Genomic DNA, 20,418 nt, shown 5'->3' with positions numbered 1-20,418 from the left:
GCTAGGCATGCCCAACGCCCGGGCTGAAACTCCCGCCCAAGGGGCCACGCCCAAACCCAACCCCACCCAGGGTGGTGACTTGGACGTTTTCAGCCAACCCACGCCCCAACCCCCCGCCCCATACCCCATACTCTAACATTGTTAAATAGCTTGCATTAATAAATTCAATAAGGCTCTTACCTTGTATTTGATGCCACTTTCATTGTGTAGACGTTGTAGCAAAGCTTGGGTTGAGATCTCATCTAGCACATTTTCTATCTCCTTGATCTGAGATTCTTAAGCCACAACTCAACAGCCTTTTCCTTGATGTGTTTCTCTTCGGCATCTTGAAGAACAGCTTCGATTTGTTCAAGGTCACTCTTGAGCGTCGAAATATCATCCTTCAGTCCCCAAAGTTGAGCTAGCTGTTTGATAACTTAATAAGTCAATCTCCCCACCACCTTGCTTACAAGGGCGGAAATAGCCGCATCTCCCATGATTAACAAAACAAAATCAACAATCACGAGTGATCAAGAAAGCAAGTTTTTTTTTAAATGAGGATTAAGCATCCTCTCTGTAAAAGATAGACACACTCAATGCTTTTGGGCCAATATATGTTAGGCTCAGCCATGTTTGGTCAGGCCTAATGAGGTTACAAATCTATAAATGACTAGTGTTGGCTGATGAGGTTAATAATGATCGAAGTTTTGTGACACATTTGTAAGAGATAAAAAGTATAGAGGTTAATAGGGAAAAAATAAGAAAAATTAAAAAAATCAACAAAGCACAATGTACATAGTCTAATGCACAACAAAGTTGGTATTTAATACATGTGACACATTTGTAAGAGATAAAAAGTATAGAGGTTAATAGGGAAAAAATAAGAAAAATTAAAAAAATCAACAAAGCACAATGTACATAGTCTAATGCACAACAAAGTTGGTATTTAATACATATAGAATTATTGACTTTGTATCCCACTATTAAGAACATGAGCCCAATCCCACATCCATCTAACATTTGAGTCCACCTCCATACATTCTTTAACCATTGCTTCCTTGTTATTTGCAATCCTAAACCGCTCCTTAAAATTGTCTTTAATCGGTCCATTGCCCAGTGGCGGAACTAGAACATTAACTCAGGGGTATCCCAAAAAATTTTTTTTACCGTGCAATCATACAATATTAAAAAAAACGACAATAAATAAATAAAGTAAAAGAATTACCTAATAGATTTGTCCTCTTCTTTTTTTCATAGCTTGAAATCGTTCCATCACATCTTCGTCTTTTACTTCACGAAGAAAATCCTTTTCGACCGCACAAACCATAGCATTGTTCAAATATTCTTGGCCCATTCGATTGCGTAAATCCGTCTTGACAAGCTTCAATTTCGAAAAACATCTTTCAACGGTTGCGGTTGCAACCGGTACAAGCAAAGCTAACTTAACTACCCGATAAACTATAGGACAAGAAATATGCGTTCCCGTTTCAACCATAAGACGCGCAAGATCACTTATTCCATTCAAGTTGTCAAAGTTATCATCATCGCTTATTGTGTGACCAAAAGACTCAATATCACCCAAAAGAGTCCCTATTTCTTGTGTAGTAAAATCATCCGGGTACATCTTAGCAAACGCCAATATCTTCGATGGGTCAAACTTAGAAAAACCGTTAGAAGGATTTAAACCCGACATATTTTTTATCAAAGTAGTTGTTACCTCACTAAATCGACTTCCTAATTCTTGAATTTGCATGTCTAAAACCTTATTAAAAATGTCAACCTCAAAATGATGTCGATTTGTAATGACATTCTTTTGGTTTCTTGGGTTACCATAACTTTCCGACATGTCCAACATTGTAATGTTATATTTTTTACAAAAGGAAGTCACTTTTTCCAACATCGGCTCAAACCCATTTTGTCTTAAAGCATTTAATGCTCGTTTTGTACTATTTCTCAAGTTGGCCGCTTCTAATAAATCTTTACCTTTTTGTTGAAGGTGTTTTGAAAGAGCATTTGTGTAACTTAATATATCTCCCATCAAATGCATATAAAAAACAAACTCGAGTTTTTTAAAATACGATAGAATACCTTTTGCATTTGTTCGTTGTTAACTGCAATCTCCATCTTCTTTAACATATTGGAGTACGGTCACAACTTCCGGAAACAATCTAAGCAAACTGATGATGGTTCTATGATGTGAACCCCATCGCGTATCACCGGGTCGTGCTAGGGAAACCTCTTGGTTTGATCCTTTACCCGTTTTAATTTCACCTTCAAGTAATTCTTTTTCCACTCTAGCCTTTTTTTCCTCCCTTAACATATCTTTTCGTTTGCAAGAAGCTGAAACCGTAGTGACAACCATGGAAAGGAACTCATAGAAAGTTTTGACACCGCTATGTTTTTTTGCAACAGCCACAATAACCAACTGAAGTTGATGAGCAAAACAATGGATGTAATGTGCTGACGGGTTATCTTTCAAAATCAACGCTTTTAACCCATTAAATTCTCCCCGCATGTTGCTTGCACCATCATAACCTTGCCCTCTCACCTAAAACAAAAAAGAATTATAACATAAAAAATAAGGCAAATTGGATTTAAATAATCCCAACTTGCTCAATTTGGCCGATAATAATCCCAACTCAGTTATTGGCCGATAATAATCCGAACTAGTCCACTTTTGGCCGATAATAGTCCGCCGTTAAAAATAGCTTAACAGAGTTAAGCTTTTTTCCGAATTACAAACCGATGTTTTATGGATTTTGATCAGAACGAGGATACGATTCGATTTATGTAAAACTTACCTCGAAACGGTGCTTCAAACGACTTGATTTTTGTTAATTGAAAGTTTAAACACCCGAATTGAAGCACCGTTTTCGTCGTTTGGGTCAGTATATTTCGAGGTAAATTTTATATCAATCAACTCGTATCCTCGTTCTGAACAAAATCCAAAAAACATCGGTTTGTAATTCGGAAAAAAGCTTAACTCCGTTAAGCTATTTCTAACGGCGGACTATTATCGGCCAAAAGTGAAGCAGTTCGGATTATTATCGGCCAATAACTGAGTTGGGATTATTATTGGCCAGATTGAGCAAGTTGGGATTATTTAAATCTAATTTGCCAAAAAATAATGATTATTACAATAAATAATGTAAAGAATCTATGAATTTTATTACTTACTTGCTTTACGCTTAACTGGTTGCTTGCTAATAAATCATCAATGGCTTCTTTAAGAGTTATAGAAGTCGTGTCTTTCACATGAACAATTCCGATTAAACTCTCTCTAACAGCCCCAAGTTTATCAACAAATCTAACAACTACAGCCATTTGCTCCTTTAAAGAAACATCACTAGATTATCAACATTTGCTTGGATATTCTCATTATCAACATTCGGACTTGCATCGCCATCAATGTCATCATTTGCTTGGATATCATTACCAACATTCGGACTTGACTCATTATCATTAATTTCTTCGAATTTTCTTTTGAAAAAGTTCCTAATTAAAGCTTGTTTTTTGGATTTTGGTTTCGTCATCACTTCAAAGTTCAAACCATTATCAATCAAATAACAGTCAAAGTTCAAACAATTATCAATCAAATAACTGAATAACAATCAAACAAACCTGAATTATCAATCAAATAACTGTTTCTCTCGCTGTTGTTCGAGCTTCGATTTCGATTCGCTGCTGTGCGAAACTGCGAATGGGCTGCCAAAGTGCCGATTATCGAAACATTATCAATCATCATTCATCAAACTAACAAGTAACAATTATCAGTCAAACAATATGTTCGAAAATCGAAATCGAAACAAACCTGTTGTTAGTGTTCGTCTCTGAAACAAATCTGCTGCAGTCGAATAGTCGATGATCTGCTGAAAGTCTGATTGTTCTGTGTTCGTATAATCGTATGACTATGATCTATTGCCAGTTGCCTCTCTGTTCGTAACTTCGTGTGATGAGAATTGCCGAATTGGAATTGCTTGCCGAACAGGAGTCGACTGACGTTTGATATGCCAATATCATTCTGCCGCCCAAAATAATCAGTTGGGCTATTACTTAATTGGGCTCATGAGCCAGGTGGGCTATTATTACTTAATTGGGCTAATTACGTTGCTGAATAACACCTGAACTAGCAGGCTTATTATTTTGTAAAAAAATTTTTGAGGGGTGTCCTCGTACTTGTTCAGGGGTGTCCTATGTATAAAAAAATGAAAAAATTTTTTTTTTACACTTCTAGTAAAAAGTTGAGCCGTAGCCCGGGCTCCGCCCGTCAAGCCTTCAGGTCCGCACCTGCCATTGCCTAGCCAATTATCATGCCAGAAATAAATGTTTTCACCGGTACCCACCATGCCCATAAGACTAGACCGTAAATCCAGATTTAAGCATGAAAATTCTTTATCAACCGAACGGATATCTTTCCAGATACCCGTAAATCTCCTATTAAATGGTTTGAAATTGGATTGTGACTTGGATAGTATAGGTGTAATTGATTTGAGGATTCCTCTGTTTGAAATTGGTTCGAAACCGGTTAAACCTCAACTGAACCGAACCAAACCGTCAGTTCAAAACGGAATAGATACATTTCGGGTATGTTTGGCAAAAGTAGCTGGTAGCTTTTAGCTGGAGGCTGTAAGCTGGTAGCTGGTGGCTGGAAGCTGGTAGCTGTAGCTGGTAGCTAGTAGCTGTAGCTTCTTAGATATATTTGGTGTTTGGTAGAGTAGCGAGAGCTTTTAATATAATGTATAAAATGACTAAAATGGACATAACTAAAAATTTAGAAAGTTGGTGCATTAAAAAGTTCCTTATTTTTAGAGGTTAAAATAGTCATTTTTTCCCTAAAAGCTTGTAGCTCCTTCTAAACGCTACTAGTAGTAGCGTTCAACCAAAAGTTTCAAGCTCCTAACCTAAAAGCTTAAAGCTCCTTCAACCAAACAAGACTTTTTATTGAGTAGGAGCTTTTTCTTAAAAGCTTAAAGCTTGAAGCCCTTAAAAACTAATAAAAGCTCCATGCCAAACATACCTTTCACCTTATAAATTGGTTTCAACCTGAAAAGGGGTGAGCCATTAACCGCGTTTGACTGAACCCGAACTGGTTTGGGCTCAGAACTTGATTTGTGCATTCTAATTATAGATGGAGTATGTTACACAACCTTTTCTTTTGAAAACATAAGGATTTTTATTATTTATTTACAAAAAAACTATATAGATTTATAAGCGTGATTGTTAAAAAGCTTCGTTAACCGATGATAAGACCATATTTAGTTTGAACTTTATTCACTTTTAGTTTCAAGAAGGACATGATTTCTTGTTACTATAATTGTTTCCTTGATCACAAGGCACGGTAACCGTGTGGTCAAGGAAAGCAGTGATAGTCACAAGTAATGTTAAGGTCCAGTCGAGTGATCCTCCAAGAATTGAATGATGATGCTCATGGCTGGTCTGGAAGGTGTGCGGGGAGGACCACCGGCCAGGGCTTGATATTTCAAAGGGCACGTAATTTTTTAAAAAAAAAACTCCAATATGTATATGTAAAAATAAATAAATTAATAGGGTATACTCATACAAACACCAACATAGGTTCACTTACAAAACTATTTTTATGGTTTAGATTGGTTATTAGCCCATTGGTATTAGGTTTAGACCTTTAGTGAGCCCAATATCCAATTTCGTTAAGGCCAAAAGGCACGTTTTTTCGAGCTCGAACATGGTGCTAAATGGTTATGAGAGGGATAGATGGTAGGAAAATAGATAGGTTGGTAAAACCGGAAGGATTCATATGTTATTTTATTTTATTTTATTTTATTTTTGGACTTGAAATGACAATTTTTCATTATATGATGGTTGAAGGGAACTTTATATCTAGGGATGGTAAAAAATACCTGATACATACGGGCCGAGTATACCCGAAGCCCAATGGGTATAGACCGGGTACGGGTTTAAAAAAAGAAAAAATTCGGTTGATAGTGAGACCACCCGTAGTGGGGCGGTATTTTAAAAAAAATTGAAAAAAAACACCGTAAAACGCCCCCCCCCCCCCATTACACTAGGCGTGTTTAGGCGTTTTTTTTTTTTGAAAAAAAATGTTGTTGGCGTTTTAAATAAAACGCTGAATTTGCATAGGGGCGAGAGACATGACCGTTGCCAACGGTCAATTGTTTATTTATTTTTTTTTTAATTCCAAAATTTACCCACTATATAAATATCACCCACTTTCTCCTACTTTTTTATAAAAAAACTTACACTTTCTCTCCTACTTGTTTTATATTTTATACAAACATGCATCCATACCGACCCCCCTTTGGTATCCCCGCAAGACCCATGAACCCGAACACAACACAACCGCAACACACGTTTAACCTTCAAGAAATGGACCCGTGCATGTTAACGTACGCGGCTTACTTGAGTGGCGCCACTCCGTTCGTGCCTCCCACCTTCGGCTATGGTCAAGCCGGCGGGTCGCAACCGTCACAACAACAAGCCGAATCTGAACCCGATGTCGATGTCGTGCCGGAGACGCAACCCGAACTGGTGCAAGAGAAATCGAAACGCGGCAGAAGGTCGCATAAGAAGAAGGAAAAGGACGAACCTCGACGTACAAAAACTCACCTTAAATGGACGAAGGACGAGGAATTCACGTTGACTCGGGCGTGGCTCGACATTTCGGAGGACCACGAAACTGGTAACTTTTATATTTTTTTTACTTATTTTTTACTTATATTTTTACTTTTATTTTTAACATACAACTTATATTTTTACTTTTATTTTTTAAATTTGTAGCAAACTTTCAAACGGACCCCGTTTTTTGGGATAGGGTTTGTGCACTCTTTTATAGCACGTGGGGTCAAGGCGAACAACGGGACAAAGATTCCATTTCTAGCAAATGGACCGACATCAACAACAAGTGTCATGCATTCCAAGAAGTGTACCAACGTAACTTCGATAATCGCGCGAGCGGTGAAGCTGACGTCGGGGTTTTAACGAGGACTTTGGACGAGTTCGAGAAAACGAAATGCCCTTTCACGTACTATAAGTGTTGGGATCTACTACGAAAAAGTCCAAAGTGGGCGCTAGTAGGTACCATGACGTCTAGTAGTAGACGTCGAGCTAAACGGTCAAAAACATCATCCTCCGTTGACCCTGAAACATCGACATCGGATGCCCGCAATGTCGATCTAAATGAGGTGGTGGACGTTGGCGAGGAACTTGAAGAAGAGTTGACCCGACCGCCCGGTAGAAGAAAGGATCAGCGAACCGGGAAAAAAACGGTCGAGTCGTCTTCCAATCTCGAGTTAAAGGAAGATTTCGAGGAGATGAACCGTCGTCTCCAAGACATTCGTGACCTCGGCCACCAACGTTATGAGATTATGAAAGAACGAGTGGCCGAAACCAAAAAGTTTAACGAGATGCAAGAGGCGAGGCAAATGGAAAAGGACATTGAGTTTTTGTCCAAACCTATCGACTACCTCCAAGGCGATGCGTTGATCCTTGCGCAAATGCGTCGCCAAAAAATTCGAGAAAAATATGGACTCTAGATCATCTTCTTTTTTTTAACTTTATTTTTTTTTCAGTTTTTTTTTTATTTTCAGTTTTTTTATTTTCAGTTTTTTTTATTTTATTTTAAGTAGTGTAATTTTTATTTTAAATTAATGAAGTTTTTTATGTTTTAAATTAAAAAATAATAATTGTGAAATGATTGTATGGGCGTTATTGGAATAATGCCCCACTACGTCACTTTTGGAATAATGCCCCATGCTGACTGGACTGTCACGTGTCGAATAATGCCTCATGCTGGGGACATTATTTTATTTAACCACTACACATGGTCTGAGAGAGGAACAAGTGTTAGGAAAAGGGAGGAGGCAATGGTTACCGTGTGGTCAAAGAAGGCAATGATGGTTGCAAGTAATGTTATGATCTAGCAACTCCTCCCTTTTCGTAACACTCGTCCTCTCTCACTATCAAACACGATCATCCAAAGTTGAAACAACAATCCTAATAACTGCAATCTCATGTACTACAATGTACCGTTATAACAATTGTAATATATAATAAAAAAAATGATACTTGATTTTAAATCATTTGGGATGCACATATGGGTGCAAACAACCAATAAGGCTGATCGGTTTGGAGAAGTCCCTGGGCCGGCTAGGTGCGGCGCCGTTCTTGCACACCGCCCCCTCGGGGCGTCCCCGTCTTCTCCGCCACCCCAAAGACAATAGTGTCGGGCCTCTCTTCAAAAATATAGCCGTTATTAACGGTTAGTTTCCAATAAAAAATTATTTAATTTCTTTATAAATAATAATAATTTACCTCACTTTTCAAACCAAATCAACCCAATATCTCTCTCTCTCTCTCTCTCTTATACAATTCTTCAACTTTTATAAAATTTTAGCCATAGATCCATACAATCAAAACAACCCAAACCCGAACCAAAACGTTTTCTCGGTACCCGGCTACTATCTAACGATGGATTCAAGTTGGTCGGCATCGTAATTTTCTTTTTCGAGTTTCCAACAAAACCCTAATGCTTTCACTCAAATGAACCAAATGCAATCGATGCAACAAATATTAATGCGGAACTCGTTTAACTCGCAATATCAATCGCAACCACAACCTTCACCGCCACCAGTAGGATCGTCTCAACCCGTAGAAGATGAGATTGAAGAATATGTGCCGGAAACACAACCCCAAACCTCCAAACGAACAAAAGGGAAGCAAATGGCGAGTCTAGCCGTTGATCAACCTTCGAAACCGAAGGCGCGATGTAACAACCCTCAAAAATATTCCCGACGACAACCCGTAATCAAAACCCCAAATGCGCGCAATGAAATTTGTATACTCAATCTAGAAAACTTGACGGTTGACGAACCAACCCGCATAAAAGTACCCTTACTAAACACGTAATTATAAACTGAACCAATTGAGATCAAAACCCGAACATACGCAATAAGTATCAGCACGAAAATTGAGAAAAACGCGCGATTGGGCGAAAAAGGCGGTCAAGGACACGTGTCACGTCGAGGCGTCACGTGTCAAACCTACCTAGGACACGTGGCAGGACTAGGCGAGGTCAACACTCCCCACGCCACATGGAGGATATCATGTCCTCTACCGCGACGCGCGGGAGAGTCTAACCTGGCCTATATAAAGGTTGGGTCTGGGACTCATTCAATTGCACATTTCGATCTCTGAAATCGATATTCCTTCTCTCTCGTTCTGTTGTTTCTTTACCTGTAGCCCCTAAACCCCGAAACTCTGTCCGTAATCAGAGTACTAACTCGAATCACTGGTACTGTACCCTGTTCGATTGATTGAAACCAAGCCAAAGGATGTTTAAGTGCTGCCTGTATACGGCTATACTTTGTCATTCGTTGTGGGTTTTGATCTCGTGATTATCGTTAAAGTTGAATTGGGTTAATACGCTAATACGAGTTTCATTGTATCTAGAAATTAGAATTCATAACCAGGGGGATGCTAAACCAGTAAACTTAGTGGTTAAGTAAACTTAATGGTTAAGGAAACTTAATAGGTGTAACAACCCGACTTTTCGGATTGTTATCTGTTTACGACTTGCTTCGATTTGTAACTATCTTGTACTCTGAGATTCGATATAAATAAAGGGTTATGTTATACTAAATACATTTTCATCACACCGCACCGCTGCACGTTTAAACACTTTATACTCGCAGACGCTTAGGCAACACGAATTACAAAGAATTATGCTATTTTAATTACCGAGTGTGTTTGTTTGTTCGGTAACCACTCCCGCCTTCGCACTCGCTTATCGCGCTAACTCGCTAATCGCAAACGCTGTTAATTGTAGTAGTAATGTTATGATGTGTGTTCTTGTATGCCTTACTTGTGTGTGCTTATTGTGTTATGGATTATACCCGCAACTCGATTTATCGCACTCGAAACGCAACGCAACGCAATACTTGCTACCTCGATAAAATACTTAACATACCAATACTAACTAACGTAACAAAACACATTAAACGAGCTTCCTACACGCAAAACGAAAACAAAGTTGCATAAAATAGCACCTTCGAACAAAGCCAAGCAGCCTCGTACGAAGGCAGCTGGTTAGAACCAAGGTCCTTGTGCGATCCCACCTCCTCTATAAATACCCAAGCCCCTCCTCATTCATTCTCACTTGCTGATTTCATACCGAAACTCTGCCGAATTGTTGTCCGACCAATTTCAAATAAGATTTAACAGTTTTATTCAATTACACAATGTTTTCCACTTCGATTTTCCACAAGAATCACTTCGATTTCATCTAACCTCTTATGTTTTCCAACTAAACTTCATCTTTTATTTGAACTTCATCTTTTTCATCATAACTTCTATGTTTTTTACAAAAACCTTCATCTTTTTCATCAAATCTTCTTCTTTTATCACTGATCTACACTTAACCTGGTGTATTGGGCCTAACCTTGGTTTCCCAAGTTAGAAATCTGCTGATTTCACACTCTCCAAGTGCTAGATCTAAGTGAAAATCTCTAAGAACTCTTTTAAACTTAATTTTCACCCTAAAACGGACCTAAAACGGCATGTATTTCATTCACTGAATAGTGGAACGAGATAATGTCAAAACCAGCATGAAAAGGACTCAAGAACCCGTCTGATTCAGGCGAAAATGCAGCTCCAAATGCCAAGAACAGCCACGTTTGTGAACTGGACTCTTCTGTGCAAAGCCCAGAAGGCACTCATGGCTTCGTACGAAGGAAATGCCTTCGTACGAAGGCACTGACTTCGCACCTAACAGCCCGATTCTCACTTGTGACTTAACCAAAGACCTCTTTTACTCTAAGTTCAATCAATAGCTTAAGGTTGGAGGGATGAACACTCGATTTTCCGAAGAAGACGCGAAGCACACTCGATTTTGGACAACGGAAGCAACACGTGTACGAAGACCCACCTTTGTACGAAGCTTCTGTTTCCCACCGACACTTCGATTTCGACCGTTTCAGCACTCTGGAAGACTTACGCATTCTGTCCCCGTACGCAGGCTGATCCAACGCTCCCTTCAATCCATTCAGAACGTGTTTATCTGTAAGACACGCACTGTGAGTATACTTGAACCCTTTTTCGTTTAACGCACTTTTGGGTGTTACATACGTTCTCTACCAAAAACACCACACACAACGTGAACATTCTACAAACGCTAACCGCTCCCTCATGCTATACGTGATTAGTTGAATGCTTGTTGTTATGCTTATACAGTGATTACTTGCCCGACCGCCTTTAGCAACGATAGTACTATAGTTTGGACTCAACACCTGATTTGTCAGGGGTTGCTAAGGATCACATACTTTACTTCACGTGTTCGCTTCGGTGAACATGTGTCGCGCTGATGTGTGAAAATGTATATATTGAATTCGAACAAGTTTTAAAAATGGAATCACAACCTAAACCACACACAATCGGCAAGTGCACCGGTCGCAGTGTAGTGTAGATGGCAAGACTGGATATCAATCCGTGGACACTATATGCAAACTCTAGATAATGAACCTTTGTCGAATAAAAAGTCAATTTTTAAGTTTGAATTGGAAGTGACTTTTAATAATTAAATAATAACTAAATTAAATAAGAAGACGTATGAAACAAAGCCAACAAACGAAGCAAACACGCGAGCAAATTGTGATCAAATATATATGAGATAAAGGCTACCTAGGTGTCGAATCCCTAGAATCATGCAATGCTAATGTGACAATGATAACGGCTAAATATCTATTTCCCTCAATTGACCCCCCTCTAGAGATGTCCCAAATGAAGAAGCAAGACTAAATGTGAAGTGCCAGAACGAACCGGCTCGAGCTATCGATACCAAATCCTACGAAAATAGAATCCTTTTAACCTCAGACACAGTTATGTTAAGAGAAGATCCCAAAATCGCAAAGCAAACCCAACTTTGATAATTAAAATCCTAGGAAACCTTAATTACGATGCAATAAACGAGCCCGAGCTATCGGTCACCCAATCTACCCACCAATAATTAGCTAATAACCTAGCTCACCCTAATCGTCTTTCGAGTCACAAGATGAGGATGCAAGTTTTAATATAGTGATTTTAATTATTAGTCAACTTGGTCAATTTCTCAACACAATACCTATCCCGAAAATCCTAAGATCAACGAATTAAATTAAATCCTAAGTCTAGGGGTAATTTCTTCGTATCTAAACTGCTGAATTTATTGACTAATAAAATAATCAAAACATACCAACATGCAATATCAAGATCAATATCAAAGAAAAGTTATGTAAATTACATCAAATAACCGAAAACATGTCACAAACGCATTACAATCCTCTAGTTCATCTCAACCTAAGTAGTATGAAAAGTTTAGCCAAGAATCATAGTCATGAAAAAGAAACAAGTCTGAATCGAGTAGCAAAACATGTTTATAATTTTGTAAAACACAAAGTCTAACAAAACCAAAAATAATAAATTGCAAACCCGAACTTGAAACTTGATCGCGGCTTGAAGCTCGAACCAATCCTTTCTTTTCTTTTTTTTCCTCTTGATCGCAGCCTGCTTGTTCGTCGAACTGTTCAGCCGTCTAACTCCAATCTATTGATGATGATCTCCTATTATAATAGGTGACTACCACTTTTGTGCTTGTTGCCCTATGGCCCAAAGCCAAATTACGAAAACATTCTAACATGTTCAGCGTCCCACTAAGACTTCATCCGAAAAATAGGAAGCCTCCACTATGATTTTCTTGAATAAAAATAGCCAATTCCTCCACTGTTGCTTTTCGAAAAGAATTATGATAACTTTTTTTTCTTTGATATCTATGGCCTTAAATAATAATAATATAGAGATAGGTGGGCTCGACCCGATCAAGGAAAATAGTGGCGATTTTAGTTCAGTCATTGACGGTCTACTCTACTCAACTGGCTGGTTATTTGTTTATTACTCGTTTCTGCTCCATTTGCGCCAGGACCTGCCAAAACACCAAATAATGTAATCTAATACTAAAAACTAAATAAAACAAATAAAAATTATACAAAAACTATACAATTTACACGGGACAAATATGTGTATTTTACAATACATCACATATCCCCACACTTAACCTTTTGTTTGTCCCTAAGCAAAATCCTAAGCAGCATGTCTAACTCAAACACTTTAACAAAAACGTAAATCTCGAACAAGTTATAACGCTAACTACAAAGTCATCAAACACAACAGTTTCACAAGACTTACATCGTTCAAAAGGTTGACGAATCGTAACATTTATATAAAAAACGGGCCTACCTAATCAAGCTTTTCTTACCCTCGAGCAACCAATCATACAATGTCAATACCCCTCACAATATCACTCATCTCTCGGCTGATAAATATGTAATTTTGAGTGAACTCTCAAAACCAAACTATGAAGCATACTATCATAAGCTTGTACGTCAATTAGATTTCCACCTATTTGTTAAGATTTAACATGGATCAAGAGGGCTTTATTGGGTAGGTAAGGGCTAAAGGTAGGTTTTTTTTTTCATTTTTTTTCATTTTGGGAATATATGGCTAAACACGTAAACACACGAAAAACCGGATATGCACGAAACAAAATACTAACATATTGGTCATTTTGACCTACAACTTTATTCTACTTTTTTTCTTTTTTTTTCAATTTTCAATTTTCTCTCTTTTTTTTTCGTTTTTCATTTTTTTTTTCATATATAATAATCACATAACGCGATCCGGCTATCATATCACAAACGGGTAACAAACGAATGGCTAGGCTCGAAGTGGTGTATCTAAGGGTAATGATGAAACAGGTCAAACACAAAGGTAACACAAACAAGGTGATCCTAATGCCTCTATCATATCCATGTTAAACCCTAACCGAAGGTCTCAAACTGTATCAAAACGCACAAGTTCTAAAGTAATGCAACAAGTTGGTAAACACACATGAAACGAAAATAGTGATCATATATATATGACATGTAAGGCTCAAATCTCACTATCATGTGGAAAATAAGGGCTACCGATATCAACAATGCATAATCAATTAACTCTCCGGCACCATCCACCATCCTAGGCATCCCAAACCCTTTTACTCCAAAAAAAACTGATTCAATCAACCTACTATCCCGCAACTTAAAGAAACAAGTGCTCTCCGACTCGTAGATTCGACAATTAAACCGCTTTTGACCGATGCTTTGAAAAGGTTTTTCGTTTTCTATGCGCTAAAGACCGGGACTCACAAAACCATTTTTTTTTCGTTTTTCAATTTTTCATTTTTTTATTTGATTTTTTTTAACTCAAAACTACCTAAAAAGACGTAGTCTCCCATCCCCACACTTAAAATTTACATTGTCCCCAATGTAGGGTGAAAGATAACTAAAATAAATAAGAAATAAAACCTAAAATAATATACAAAATAAAAAGATAACGAATTGGAAAGAACTTAGCTGGTTAGGATAAAAATCAGTGCCAGCTGCGCGTGTCTTCAATCCGAACTCGTACACGATCGTATAGCATTTCCTTCGCGATCAGCTTTGACTCTAACTGACAAGCTCGGTAAATGCCGGATATTCGAAACGCAGCTCCAAACTCACCCGAATGGAGATTGAGTACGGGTGGTACATATTCAAACCTGCATCAACAAAAACAAGCAAAACCAAAGCAGTACTAACTCTAAAAAAAAAGACAAAAACTGACTCAAACCAACTAATTTAGACTCATGTACACAAAAGATAAAAATAAAATAAATACTACTAAAAATCATACAAACTCTACAACTCGGACGAACATCCGAGTACGCAAACCAACTCTCACGTGCTAACAAGCGGGAGGTGGAGTACCTCCTCCTCTCTCTCCTCAGCTGGTCCCTCGACGAAATGCTTTAAGCGATGACCATTTACCTTAAACCTCTGACCCTCCTCATTCTCAACCTCTACTGTTCCGTATGGGTAAACCTGCGTGACCACATACGGTCCATGCCAACGCGATTTCAACTTTCCCGGGAACAGCTTCAACCGGGAGTTGTATAGCAACACCTTTTCCCCACACTTGAACTCTTTCACTTGCTTCAAGTGTCTGTCGTGCAACGCCTTAGTACGCTCTTGATATGCCCACGACTTCTCATACGCCTCATCGCGTAACTCCTCTAACTCGTGAAGTTGAAGAAAACGGTTTTTACCCGCAGCTGGCAAGTCCAGATTGACTGCCTTCAGTGCCCAGTATGCACGATGCTCTAGCTCAACCGGTAGATGACACGCTTTCCCATAAACTAACCTAAAGGGTCTGGTCCCAATAGGCGTCCGGTACGCAGTACGGAAAGCCCACAGAGCGTCATCCAACTTCTCGGACCAATCAATGCGGCTGTTTCCGACAGTTTTCTCCAAGATCCTCTTTATCCCTCTGTTCGAATTTTCCACCTGCCCACTAGTTTGTGGATGATAAGCTGTCGAAAGCCGATGGGTCACCCCATAGCGTTTCAAGACCTTCTCCATCTGTGCATTGCAGAAGTGGGTGCCTCGATCAGATATCAAGGACTTCGGTGTCCCGAACCTAGCAAACAATCTCTGCAAGAATCTCACAACAACCCTAGCATCGTTCGTAGGCAAGGCCTCTGCCTCCACCCACTTAGAAACGTAATCAACTACGACTAGGATGTATCGGTTCCCTCTCGACATAGGGAACGGACCCATAAAATCGATACCCCAAATATCAAAGACCTCAACCACCTGAATGGGGTTTTGGGGCATCTCATTACGGGATGAGATATTTCCTGTCCTCTGACAGGCATCACAGCTTCGCACAAACTCATGTGCGTCCTTAAAGATGGTCGGCCAATAAAAACCCGCATCAAACACGCGTTTGGCGGTATAAGCAGCACCATAATGGCCACTAGTCGGTCCCTCATGACAATGTCGCAAAATGCTGCGCGACTCGGACCCAAACACGCATCTCCTAATAACCTGGTCCGCACCGATCCTAAATAAGTACGGATCCTCCCAAATGTAGTGCTTGACATCCGCAAAGAATTTCTTCTTTTGCTGACACGTCATGCCCTCCACAAGGTCACCTGTAGACAAGTAATTCGCCAGATCAGCGAACCAGGGAAAGCCTTCCTCGTGGGCTTTCAAAAACATCAACGCCTCATGGGGAAACTCATCCCCAATCCTATCCTCCCGAGTTTTCTCTATCTCGGGGCTCTCCAATCTCGACAGATGATCAGCAGCTACGTTCTCAGCCCCCTTCTTGTCCCTAATCTCTAGGTCAATCTCCTGAAGCAGCAAAATCCATCGAATAAGCCTAGGCTTCGCATCCTTCTTCGCAAACAAGTAACGAAGAGCCGCATGATCTGTGAAAATAACAGTCTCGATAGCACAAGATAGGAACGGAATTTGTCGCACGCGAATACGACTGCCAGCAACTCCTTCTCCGTCGTGGTGTAGTTTTCTTGGGCGTCGTTTAGGGTCTTGCTAGCGTAGTAAATGGGATGAAAGTGTTTCTCCCTACGCTGCCCTAGAAGGGCCCCAACAGCAAAGTCGCTGGCATCGCACATGATCTCAAATGGGAGGCTCCAATCGGGAGCAATCAGAATAGGAGCACTCACTAACCTCTCCCTAATCAGCTCGAAGGCCCTCAAACACTCATCGTCGAATATGAATGGCCTATCCTTCTCTAGCAGCTGGGTCATCGGGTGAGCAATCTTCGAAAAGTCGCGGATGAAACGGCGATAGAATCCCGCATGACCCAAGAAACTCCGAATTGATTTCACAGAAGTAGGTGGCGGGAGCTTGGAAATAACATCAACCTTGGCTTGATCAACCTCAAGCCCCACCTGTGAAATCTTGTGCCCTAGCACAATCCCCTCTTGAACCATAAAATGACACTTCTCCCAGTTAAGCATCAGGTTCGTCTCCTCGCATCGAGTAAGCACACGCTCGAGATTACGCGGACAATGATCGAAGGAACTCCCAAACACAGAAAAGTCATCCATGAACACCTCCATGGAGTCCTCGATCAACTCGTGAAAAATCGCCACCATACAACGCTGAAATGTGGCTGGAGCGTTACATAACCCAAATGGCATGCGTCGATACGCGAAGGTGCCAAAAGGGCATGTAAATGTGGTCTTTTCCTGATCCTTTGGTGCAATAGGGATCTGGAAATAACCTGAGAATCCATCAAGAAAGCAATAGAACTGCTGTCCTGACAGTCGCTCCAGCATCTGATCAATGAATGGCAAAAGAAAGTGATCCTTGCGCGTGGCATCGTTGAGTCTGCGATAATCTATGCAAACTCGCCAGCCGGTGACGGTCCGGGTGGGTATCAACTCATTCCTATCGTTGACGACCACTGTCATACCCCCCTTCTTGGGGACCACCTGGACGGGACTCACCCATGCAGAGTCCGAAATCGGGTAAATCAGTCCTGCATCCAGAACTTAATCACCTATTTCTTCACTACATCCTGCATATTAGGGTTTAGCCTTCTCTGAGGCTGAACCACCGGCTTGAACTCCTCTTCCATCAAGATCTTGTGCGTGCAAAACGAAGGGTTAATACCCTTGATGTCCATTAGCTTCCACGCAATAGCCTGCCTATGCTCTCTCAAAACACTCATCAGCTTCTTCTTCTCCTCATCCGTAAGTCCAGCAGAAATGATGACGGGTAACTGAGATCCCTCGCCCAAGAATGCGTACTCCAGATGAGATGGCAACTCCTTCAACTCCAGGGGCGGGGGTGCCTCAACAGACGGTCTCTCTTTCGGGATCTCCTCCTCCTCGATGACCTCAAACACCTCGAATCTAGGGGAAGGCTCGGTAGCCTGCAACAGAGGGTCCTGCTCAACATCTAACTCAGTGACCTTACTCCCCTGATCATCCATACTCGCATCATGCGTATCAGACGCATCTCTCCCACAAATCTCGCTGAGAAGGCCACCCACATGTGACATGAGAGTATCAATAAAGTAAAGAGTGTCATCATGCTGACGGGTGTGCCTCATAGAATGTTGGATATCAAAAGTGACCTCATCTTTATCGACACGAAGAGTCAACTTGCCATCATATACGTCAATGACTGCTCGTGCAGTGGCAAGGAATGGACGACCTAAGATCAAGGGGACCTCAGAGTCCTCATCCATGTCGAGAATGACAAAGTCCACGGGAAATACGAACTTGTCGACTTTCACCAACATGTTCTCCACGATGCCCCTAGGATACTTCACTGATCGATCGGCGAGCTGAATACTCATGCGCGTAGGGGAAGGCTCTCCTAGGTCAAGCTTAGCGAATATGGAATAGGGCATGAGGTTTATGCTAGCACCTAGGTCAGCAAGCGCATTGCTGACAGTAAGATTCCCAATCAGACATGGGATGGTAAAGCTACCAGGATCAGACACTTTCTTCGGCAGCTTGTTCTGCAAGACGGCAGAACACTCCTCGCTCAGGGTGACAGTCGACAGATCCTCTAATTTCTTCTTATTCGTAAGAAGATCCTTCAAAAACTTCGCATACTTTGGCATCTTCGCCAAAGCCTCAACGAACGGGATGTTCACATGTAGCTTCTTCAGCATCTCCATGAAGTGACCATACTGCTCCGCGTCCTTTCCCTTCACTAACCTACCAGGGTAAGGGGTGTCGGCTTATACACCCTCATCGGCTCCTTCTCTGGCTCCTTCTTCTCTACTGGAGACCCGCTGGACTGTGCTGTACTTGCTGGGCGCAGCCTAGGGTGCACTTTGCCAGCTGGTGTCTCCATCTCAATCTCCTCGTCGACCTCCGGGTCCTCATTGACTACCGGCTCGACCTCTACAGCTCCTCGACCACTCCTCGTAGTAACAGCCTTCGCAGTGGCGTTCGGATTTCCAACAGTGCTACTAGGGAGACCACCTTGAGGTCTCTGGTTCAGCTGATCGGCCAGCGAACCCACTGTTCTCTCCAAGTTCTGTAGTGCAGTGCTCTGACTCTTCATGAAGGTCTCGTGCTCCATGAACCTCGACTGTGTCTCCTGATGTCGAGTATCCTCTCGCGTGATGAAATGTGTCAGCAACTGCGTCTGCTGGGCTAATGTCTCCTGGTTTTGCCTCAGCATCTCCTCTATGGTCGGGTTCTTCGTACCCGAACTCGCTCCTGCTCCTGCGTCCTGAAACAGACTCTGACGCGGCTGAAACCCCGGTGGGTTGTTGTTCTTCCAGCTGAAGTTTGGGTGGTTCTTCCAGTTCGAATTGTAACGCTCCCTGAAATTTCCTTGATTTCGATTACCCACAAACTCTACCTGCTCTGGTGTCTCAGTAGGAGCAATAGGACACGCGGTTGTGTCATGCCTACCAGTGCATATCTCGCATAGCTGCTCCTTCTGTACCTTCATATCACCCACCTGCTTTTGCAAAGCGTCGATCTGCGCTTGCATCCTGGTGACCTCATCGACCTTGTGCACTCCTCTATGTGTAGTGGATGAATCTCTAGACTCAGGAAACTCGTAGCTACTTATCGCTATATCCTCGAACATATCCATGCACTCATCAGGTGTCTTGGCGGTCAGCAGATTGCCACCAGCAGTAGTATTCAGCATATTTCTCGTAGTGGGCGTCACTCCATGATAGAACCTGTCAACTAAAGCCCAATCCTCGAATCCATGATGAGGACACTTGAGTAGTAACTCCTTGAAACGCTCCCATGTCTCGTAGAACGAATCTCCCTCCTTTTGGCGAAACTCTTGGATCAGGCTCCTCAGACGAGCGGTTTTAGAAGGGGGAAAGTACTTGCCTAAGAATTTTTCTTTCATACCGGCCCAGGTAGTAATGGATCCCGCAGGGAGGGATTCCAACCAAGCATGAGCACGATCAGCAAGTGAAAATGGGAATAGACGCAGCTTGCAGGCATCCTCGGTTTCACCTTGCTCCTGGAATGTGTCGCAAATAGCTGAAAAGCGCGAGAGATGGACATTCGGGTCCTCAGAAGGTAACCCGTGGAACTGGATGGTGTTCGTAACCATCGTGATGATCTGGGGTGGAATCTGCCAGCGATTAACCCCGATAGCGGGTCGGGTAATGCTGGAACGAGCATTGGCCGCGTTCGGCCTGGCGTAGTCTGCAACGACTCTCCTAGCTGGGGCTTCGTTGTCACCCATAGTAAAAGCAGAATATGAAGTGTGTACCTGACTAGCTCGGAAAGTTCGAAGGCGCTCGTGGAAATCTCGCTCGGGCTCAGACGAAGCAGCAAACGAAGGTGGCCCCTGTGAACGAGTGTGGTGCATACAATGAAGAAAACTACTTAAACACATACTAAAGGAAATCTAACCCTAAAGGCACAAATTGCAAGCAGAAGGCACCTAAAGGCAATGAAAATCTATGAAAGCAAATAAACAACTAAATAGACGACTCGGGTCGTTCTCTAAAGTGCAAGTGTCCCCGGCAACGGCGCCAAAAACTTGATGTGTGAAAATGTATATATTGAATTCGAACAAGTTTTAAAAATGG

General features: G+C 41.3%; 3 protein-coding genes and 1 non-coding gene across 4 annotated transcripts; 1 reads left to right on the top strand and 3 right to left on the bottom strand.

The window, feature by feature from the left end:
- Positions 1–254: 254 nt before the first annotated feature.
- On the bottom strand, positions 255–2,017 carry LOC110942787. The gene is made up of 2 exons (XM_022184551.1): positions 1,430–2,017; positions 255–380 (listed from the first exon to the last, which is right to left on the bottom strand). The coding sequence occupies exons 1-2, from the start codon at positions 2,015–2,017 to the stop codon at positions 255–257; spliced, it is 714 nt and encodes a 237-aa protein (XP_022040243.1).
- A 69-nt stretch (positions 2,018–2,086) lies between these two features.
- LOC110942788 (zinc finger MYM-type protein 1-like) lies at positions 2,087–3,303 on the bottom strand. The gene is made up of 2 exons (XM_022184553.1): positions 3,157–3,303; positions 2,087–2,527 (listed from the first exon to the last, which is right to left on the bottom strand). Exons 1-2 carry the CDS (start codon positions 3,301–3,303, stop codon positions 2,087–2,089), a joined length of 588 nt encoding a protein of 195 aa, XP_022040245.1.
- Positions 3,304–17,388: 14,085 nt separating this feature from the next.
- LOC110942789 lies at positions 17,389–18,519 on the bottom strand. The gene has a single exon (XM_022184554.1). It carries the CDS (start codon positions 18,517–18,519, stop codon positions 17,389–17,391), a length of 1,131 nt encoding a protein of 376 aa, XP_022040246.1.
- A 1,050-nt stretch (positions 18,520–19,569) lies between these two features.
- LOC118492616 lies at positions 19,570–19,676 on the top strand. The gene has a single exon (XR_004894620.1). It is a non-coding gene; the product is annotated as a small nucleolar RNA R71 (small nucleolar RNA).
- Positions 19,677–20,418: the final 742 nt, after the last annotated feature.

The sequence above is a fragment of the Helianthus annuus genome, chromosome 5 (assembly GCF_002127325.2).
Source record: "Helianthus annuus cultivar XRQ/B chromosome 5, HanXRQr2.0-SUNRISE, whole genome shotgun sequence".
Lineage (NCBI taxonomy): Eukaryota > Viridiplantae > Streptophyta > Magnoliopsida > Asterales > Asteraceae > Helianthus > Helianthus annuus.
This window is presented reverse-complemented; position numbering and strand designations above follow the sequence as displayed.